The 8,130-nt window shown below is 35.5% G+C and overlaps 2 protein-coding genes and 1 long non-coding RNA gene across 3 annotated transcripts; 2 read left to right on the top strand and 1 right to left on the bottom strand.

Annotated features, from left to right (window-relative positions):
- The first annotated feature begins 378 nt into the window (after positions 1-378).
- Positions 379-1,403, top strand: LOC145630892 (uncharacterized). Its single transcript, XR_014112303.1, has 2 exons — positions 379-566; positions 1,238-1,403. It is a non-coding gene; the product is annotated as an uncharacterized LOC145630892 (long non-coding RNA).
- Positions 1,404-2,886: 1,483 nt separating this feature from the next.
- On the top strand, positions 2,887-5,119 carry LOC145630891 (uncharacterized). The gene is made up of 3 exons (XM_081683015.1): positions 2,887-3,042; positions 3,925-4,680; positions 4,816-5,119. The coding sequence occupies exons 2-3, from the start codon at positions 4,059-4,061 to the stop codon at positions 5,010-5,012; spliced, it is 819 nt and encodes a 272-aa protein (XP_081539141.1). The 5' UTR covers positions 2,887-3,042; positions 3,925-4,058; the 3' UTR covers positions 5,013-5,119.
- Positions 5,120-6,219: 1,100 nt separating this feature from the next.
- On the bottom strand, positions 6,220-7,926 carry LOC145633048 (uncharacterized). The gene has a single exon (XM_081685355.1). The coding sequence runs from the start codon at positions 7,924-7,926 to the stop codon at positions 6,220-6,222; it is 1,707 nt and encodes a 568-aa protein (XP_081541481.1).
- Between the last annotated feature and the right edge of the window lie 204 nt (positions 7,927-8,130).

The following is an 8,130-nucleotide window of genomic DNA, read 5'->3' as shown; positions in this document are numbered from 1 at the left end:
TTGCAATTTGTGCACTTAATTAAGTACTGGTAGTATTGATTGAAGCATGTTTTAAGCTTTTATGTTTATTTGTTGTTGAAATTATTGTGGCAGAAATGGAAGAGAATAAGGTGATTATCAGATTTAAGTATTTGAGTAGCTTACAATAGTGAAATCGACAAAAAAATAAAATAATTTAGGAGGAAAATAACGATTGTGGGCCCCACACGCCTGAAATCAACCGGAAATTTAAAAAAGGTGGTAATCTGCGTAATTAATTATTTTAATGGGTGGTAATTTAAAATAAAATTTTTAATGGGTGGTTATTTAGAAAATGGAACTATTTTTGGGTGGTAATTTGCAAATTTTCCTTATTATTATCGTTATTATTATTTATTTTATAAAAACAAGTGTTAATTTTATAAAAGGGTTGTAATAATAAGTTGTTCATGCACAACTAGTCAAAGTCGATAGTCTAAGTCCTTGTGTCTATGGGTTGAAAAGTATTTGATTAGGATTATTGGTTTGTTATAGGAGGAATTTCGGGTTCGAAATTAGGAGTTCCGTACTTGTGTGCAAGGATCAAGGTACGTACACGTGGCTAGATCTTTTAAAAAGTGGCTTTTATATGCAACGTGTTTTACATGTTAAGTGATTTCGAACCATGTTTAAATAATTGTGAAATATATTTCGGTAAAGCATGTTTTAATCGTTTTATCTCAAATGTTAAAATATTTTATATGGTTGATTATAAACTTGTATTGATATTCAAGAAGGAAGTTTTATTGTTTTAATTTATCCCGAGTATGGGATATTGGAAAGTTTATTTATCAAGATTTATTCCTTGGATCTTTGGATTTTTAACTCCCACTACGCGGAGTAAGTTGAAGACTATGGACTTTGTATGACCTAGTCTTTCCCCTTGATAGCACTATGTAAAGGAGTTACTAGCTTGGGGGTGTGCACACTTAGGTGGTAAAATGATTTTTGAAAATATGGACTGATCCATCCTATTCGGAATTATCTTTGGAAAGTTGGTTATTTCGGAAATTGGTTCTTTTGACAGGTTTTTATACATGAATTCCTATTCAGGAATGGTTTGGATAAATTATGATTTATTAAAGTTAAATCTCTTCGAAAGCATGTTTAATTAAATTAAATTGATTTTACATGTCTAGCATTTGTATGTACTTAGCATTTTGGCTAATACGTATTTGTTTTGTTTTGGCTTGGCCCTACTTATCATTTTGATAAGTAGATAGGTGATGGCGATCGGACAACGTGAACTATATGCTGCATTGGGAATGATGGACGGTGATCACCTAGTTTAATTTAGTAAACATAGTATTAGTGGTGTAGTTACTTTGAAAATGTATCAAACTATTATTACTACTATTATTATCATTAATGAAAGTTAAGTACTATTTCCCCCGGCAAAACTCTGTTAAGCCTTACGTAATCACGTGGCGGTAATACTTCCATGTTACTCCCTAAAGTTGGATATTATTGTTAATATTAGAGAGTAATTTGGGGGTGTTACAAAATCTTCTGTTAGTATCATATTCAAATCAATATCAAGTCCCATATTGCCAATTTCTCCATCAATTTCTTCATCACTTGGCAACCAGTATACATTGATATCAAATTCTGAGGCCATTAGCAGTAGCAGGCAATGATGCGATTTTATTTTTATTTTTATTTATTTTTAATTTAAATGTAAGAGTGTTTGAAATTTTAATGTCACTCTAAGTAAGGATGTTTGAAATTTATGGATGTAAAAATGTGAGTAATTATATGTAGTAGAATTGCAAATGTCCTATTAAGTGAAAAATAGGCGCCACTAATTTTGGTGAAAAAGTAGCGCCAAAATGCAATTCAGAAATTTTTGGGGTGAAATATTCACCTAACCATGCATTGGTCCTCTTTTTCATCTTCTTAACTAGTTTTTTGGTCCGTTCAATGCACGGGTTGTTACTTGGGTTAATTATTTTCATATGTAGGAAAATTGTTTCATTTCTAAAATTTAAAAGAAAAAAAGAGAGAGGATAGAACCGTGAAAGAAGATGAAGGAATTTAGTTAGATATATACACGTGAAGATTGTGGGATATAAAATGACATATTATTTTAAATTATATTTAAAGTCTAGGAGATAAAAAGACAATTTTTATTATAATTTATATGTTTATGTAATGTGTATTAATTAAAATATTATTTTATTATGGTGTAAATGAAACACTTCATTTTCTTACTTGAATTTGCAAGTTGTATAATGCATAAAGACTTAAACATAAATATTAAGGGAAATGACATGTGGCATATGGAGTGATGAGTGACTTGTGAATTATGATGTCATGTGTCATATGAAAAATTTGTGGTTTGTGTTTTTAAATACTAAGTATAGAGTATAGATTCTGATTGGTGGAGAAAAGTTGGTTCGGATTGATGATGTAAGAATATAAAGGGCTACTATTGATTATGGCTCGGATTCGGGTTACGGAATCAACACAAGAATTTACTTTCTTACAAAATTGCGAAGCGGCGACGGATCCACTCAAAAAGTTGTATGAGACAACGAACCGAGAATGTGCCGAATTGTTATATTTATGTATTTGGATTCTTAGCCCTTCCCCGATTAATTCTTGTTTGATTTTGTTAAATTCGTTTTCATTATCGTTAATTGTCAATTGTATATGCCGTATGACTATTATTAATGAAATTTAATGTCCTTTAGGACTTCTTTAAAAAAAAAAAAAATTAGTCTCCTTTAACATCTCCCAATAAATTATAATGACAAAAACATAATGAAAAAAAAATGATTGATTGTACTCACTTTATTAATTTTCCTAAATAATCACCGATAATTTTAAATGTAAAGAACAAAAGGAAATGGACGGAGTACTTCTCTACTTGGGTAAAATAATGACCAAAAAATAAAAAAATTAAAAAAAATAAATAAAAAGGAAACGGATATTTCTTTATCTCCCTCTCTTTCTCAATTTCTATTGAAGCACACTCCACATTCTCCATTGATATTTCTGTCCTCCATTGAAGCAGCTTCTGAGGTAACTTGTGTTTTTTTTTTTCCTTTTTATCAGTATAGTAAAGTTAGGGTTCGAATTTATGAACTATTGGTTCTAATTACAAACGAGAAGTAAATTATGAGCCTAATTTAATAATTGTATTAAAATTAGTTGTTAACGTATCGCAGAACCCTTTAATGTTAGGATTGAATTATGAAATTTATTTACTACTAGAAGAATTTAATTTGATAATGGGGTCAAATTGGGTTGCTAATTTGTTGCAAAACCCATGAATGTAAACTCAAACATATACCTGTTAAGAACACTTTATCACTGATAATGGAGTCAAATTGCGTTGCTAATTTGCTGCTGGTTGTTTTGCTGCATCTGTTAACTTATTATACTTCAATTCAACTTGTATCCCTTCAATTTAAGGAACTTGGTATTCTTCCTAATTTATATTTTCGCTTATTTATTCAATCCTTAAGATTATATGGATAAGAAATGGGTTACAGATTTAAAGGGAAACATGTTGTTGATACTCTCAATAGTATGGTTCTTGAGTCTTTTTATTTGCTCAATTTGACATACTATTACACCTCGTATCTGCAATACTATCAATCCATATTTAATTACTTTGAAATAAAGCGAGTATTTGAAAATGGAGGGAGTACATATATGGCTATGCATCTATAATTTTGTGGGGGTGTGTACTGCTCGCTCTATGATCGTTATCAGTAAATTTGCGTTTTTTGTTTGAGAAAATGACTTACATTGAGTTGTGTTTGCCTGCTAAATAGATAATCGATTATCTCTAAACATCCTGTGGTTTATTTACATAACCAGAATTTCTTAGAGAAATGTTGTGTAATAAAAAGGTGGGATACTTGTCAATGTGAAGTGTTAACATGCACATTTCTACAGTTGTAGGGCTGATGAATCCTGAAGATGAACAGACAGTGTACGTTTGGTATGCAGGGATCTAGCTGATATATGTTTATATGCTTTCATTAGCCTGGCCATATTCAATTAAGGAATAAATTTAGTACGTCGATATCATGAATTCTTTCTCATTATCCTCATCTTTCTTGTGTCCATCATCCTACCCACAACCTCCACTTTCTAATAGATTAATACTCCATTCTAATTGCCTCCACCAGTATTCTCAAAGCCGATGCAGTTATCCTCGTCGCTCTGTTGGAGTTTCCTATAATCAGTTTTATTCTCCCCATGTATGCTACTCATTAGTTTGTGCTGCAACTCCACAAGAAGGGGTTGTTGCTGTTATGAACTTTGATGAGTTAGTTGAGAAAGATTGGTCATTCCTTGAATCTGGCAGCACAAGTTCTAAGGAAGAACATAACAATAAGACTGACCAAATCATCTCTGCTGGAAAAATTGTGGAGACCTCAAAGGTCCTGGTTTCTATAGGTTCAGATGAATTTGTTGATCAGTTGGTCAACTCTTCTCCATCCCAACTTTTGCTAATCGTTCATGAGTCCCTCCTATCACTTGCATGTATTAAAGAGAGGCATGACAAAGTTAAGTGTTGGCAAGGAGAATTAATATATGTACCTGACAAGTGGGCTCCCTTGGATGTTGTTTTCCTTTATTTCTTGCCAGGTTTGCCTTTTAAACTCGACGAGATCTTCAAAACACTTGCTAGTCGCTGTGCACCGGGTAAATATCTCATATCATCTCTTATGTCGATTTGATTATTAATTTTTAATCGCAACTCCTGTCTATTTTTTGAAGACAAAGGAAAAAAATTCAAACTAGTCCTAAAGTACTGTTGATGAGTCATTGCACTTGCAGGTGCAAGAGTGGTGATCAGTCATCTCCAAGGTAGGCAGTCATTAGAGCAGCAACGACAACAATACCCTGATGTCGTTGTGTCTGACTTACCCGAGAAGATGACTTTGGAGAAGGTTGCATCTAACCATTTATTTGTGCTAAAGGAATTTGTTGATGATTCAAACTTTTATCTGGCAGTTTTGGAGTTCAAGTCTTGAACTATTTCGTTTTTGTGAATTTTGTTGGAGGAATATGTTATTGATCCTGATGTTACAACTTTTCAAAGCAGTGTTTGTGAAATGGATGAGTAGAATGCAAAGCATGATCCATTGCTAGTTATGGTGGTTGTGAATTTGTGATAATTTAATTTTATCTTCAGTTCTAAACAATTTTGTGTTATTTTGGAAGTTTACTATAGTGGATAGATACTGTTATCAACTACATAGAATTCTGAAACACCAACGTTATTTTATGGGTTTTTCTATACAGTGCCCCTGAGATATTGACTTTTCCAAGCTGTGCCCACCCATTTTAAAAATTCCACGTTGTACCCTCAAGTTACCTTTAGTGTCTACAATGTAACCCTACCTTAATCTTTCCGTTAACTTAAGTTAACATTCCGTTAACTTCAAAATAAATAAATAAATAAAAAAAAAACAAAACAAAACCCCAAACACCTCTCTCTCCTCCCTCACAACTACCCACCAGCCACCACTACACCTCCAACCGCGCCACCACCGCATCTCCAGCCGCACCACCGAGCCGCGCTCTACTCTCATCGACCCACCCCCGCGCGCGTCACCCTCTTCTCTCCTTCTCTCTCAACTGAGCCGCGACCGCACCACCAATCGTTCTTCATGCCCAGATTCGACCAATTGAACCATATATATATATATGTGGGTTTGAGCACAAAATTGCCTTCTTTACTCTCCTTTCTCAACACCTCTGTGCTAGTGTACTACCCCGTTAAGACCCCTCAAATTGCTTCAATTTGATGTGTCGGAGCAATAAGGAATTGGGGTACCTTTAAGACCCCTCTCTCCCTCCTTCACTATATTTCAAGCTTGTGTAAACAGTTAAAAAAAAAAAAAAACAGGATCAGTTCTAAGTCTTAATGCAAGATTATAGATCGACGCTTTTGGGGTGCGACGGTGGCGGCTGGAGGTGTGGCTGGAGGGGAAGTGGTGGCTGGTGGATAATTGTGAGGGAGGTAAGAGGTGTTTGGGTTTTTTTTTTTTTTTAAATTTATTGGAAAGTTAACTTAAGTTAACGGAGGATTAGGGTAGGGTTACGTCGTAGACACTAAAGGTACCTTGGGGGTACAGTGTAGAATTTTGAAAATGGATGGGCACAGGTTGGAAAAGTCAATACCTCAGGGGCACTGTATAGAAAAACCCTTATTTTATTTATAATAGGCGTTTTACATCAGTCAAGTACAACAAGATTTTGGTATTCTTTTCCTGAAAGGGTTATTCTCATTACATCCTCTGCAGTTGTGACTGACTTGATTTCTGCAGATCTCCAAACAGCGTCGTCATGCAGGAAGAAAGCAAACAAACTTCTCGAGAAACCATTGATTGTCAGCAATCTGTTATGGAAAACAGCCTTAATTGTAGGAGGACCATCATTGAAACCCTCAATGTTCCAGAACACAATCTCGGGCACCTGATCGTAGCCAAACTTCTGGTAATTTTCCCAAACAGCTCTGTAATTCCACCCCCAACTGCTGTCAACTGATTTCCTGAATTCCTTATTGGTGAAAACAAAAATTCTCTCCACCATTTCCTGTTTATGCAGTTTATGTGCAACAGCTGATTGCAATACTTGATTGAGAATAGTTTCAATATTCACCCTCTCAGTGCACTTCAGCTGTTTCATGAAATTAACCTTAGATTGAAGATCTTCCCCTTCAATTTTGCAAACCTTCGGCAATTGATGGAACCCGTATACAGTTCCCTTCCACCACTCGTTGCTTAGTTCAGAAATCAATAACCCCATCGAGATACAGACATTTTTTGTAGTACCTTTCATCTTGTCTGAGATGTCACAAACAGCAAGGGAGCTCCTCAGTTTCCCTGTACCTGAAAAGACTTGCACCATTCGCTTCCATTCTAACTCTTTCACTCCAATGTTCTCTTCAGTTAGAGAAGCTATTATACTGAGCGGAGTCGAAGAGAAATACCTCAGTTCACCATTAGTCTTAAGAAACATTGACGATATCATCTGGTAATACCTTAACTTGCTTGCAGTGTCCTTCGTCTTCAGCATCTTCTGGTAAGCTTTCTTCATGAAGAACAATGTACTGTTTTGGACTTGTTTGTCACTGCCTATCAGTCTTACTTGTGATTCTTTCCCTAATGCTATTCTGAGCGGTCCTAGAACCTCTTTCCTTAATCTATTCCGGACCTGATAGGCATAATGTATGTCTTCAATGCCTTCATAATTCGGGTCTGATTCCCGAGGAAAAACCTTTTTAGCAATGCTCTCGCACAAGAGGGTATGCCTATCACACGAGGAGTCAATTGAAGGGCAATCTCTTGCTGCAAAGCTTAGGGCTTCAGCAATACAAGAGTTGAGTGTTTCGACATCTGAACGCAAGAGATCTGCAAAAAGATCAGACACTCGTTCATGGAGGAACCGGTAGGCTGGATCCTGAACATACTTACACACTGCTCTCCTCGCTATCTCTATCTTTTCACCCTCTTGCGACAGCTTAAAACTTCTTGCATTCTCACCCTCCTTGACTAGCCTATAGAGGATCTCAGCAAAATCCCTCAATGATCCAAAACTAGCCAAGTCCCTCAGATTACAGGCGAGGGTTAACGGGTGGTTTTTGTGAAGCCAAAGGGCTGCCACATAGAACCCTTCATTACAGGACAATCTCTCTTCTCTGAGAATCCTTAGGTAGCATATTAGCTTCAATGTGGTTGAGGGATCATACTCCCAAGCCTTGTCTAGCAGCTCGATAAGGTTTTCCGGTGATGTTTTCGGGTTTATGGCAAAGAAGAGTTGAGCACAAGGATTTTGAGGGACTGTTAAAGGCTGTTTTGTGGTAGGATTGAGTGGTTTTCCAGCAGGAAGGGGTTGTGGTAATAGACATCTTCTGAGAATTGGTGGACCTATTAATTGCATAGTTTGATGGGGTGATTAATTTTGTGTTTGTTTATCCCTCTATTTATAGGGATAATTTGCTTGGCCCCCAAGCATATAGTAGTACTAGGTTTAGAAATTTCCTAAAATAAATAAATAAGTAAATAAATGAGCAATTCCGTAAAATCTTGCAAAAGAAGTAAAAGATCAACTTATTAACATTTTTGAAATTATCTTAATAGTTGT

This window comes from Chenopodium album, chromosome 5, assembly GCF_948465745.1.
Source record: "Chenopodium album chromosome 5, dcCheAlbu1.1, whole genome shotgun sequence".
In the NCBI taxonomy this organism is placed as follows: Eukaryota; Viridiplantae; Streptophyta; class Magnoliopsida; order Caryophyllales; family Amaranthaceae; genus Chenopodium; species Chenopodium album.
Note: the sequence above shows the minus strand (reverse complement) of the source record. Positions and strands in the feature narration are given on the sequence as shown.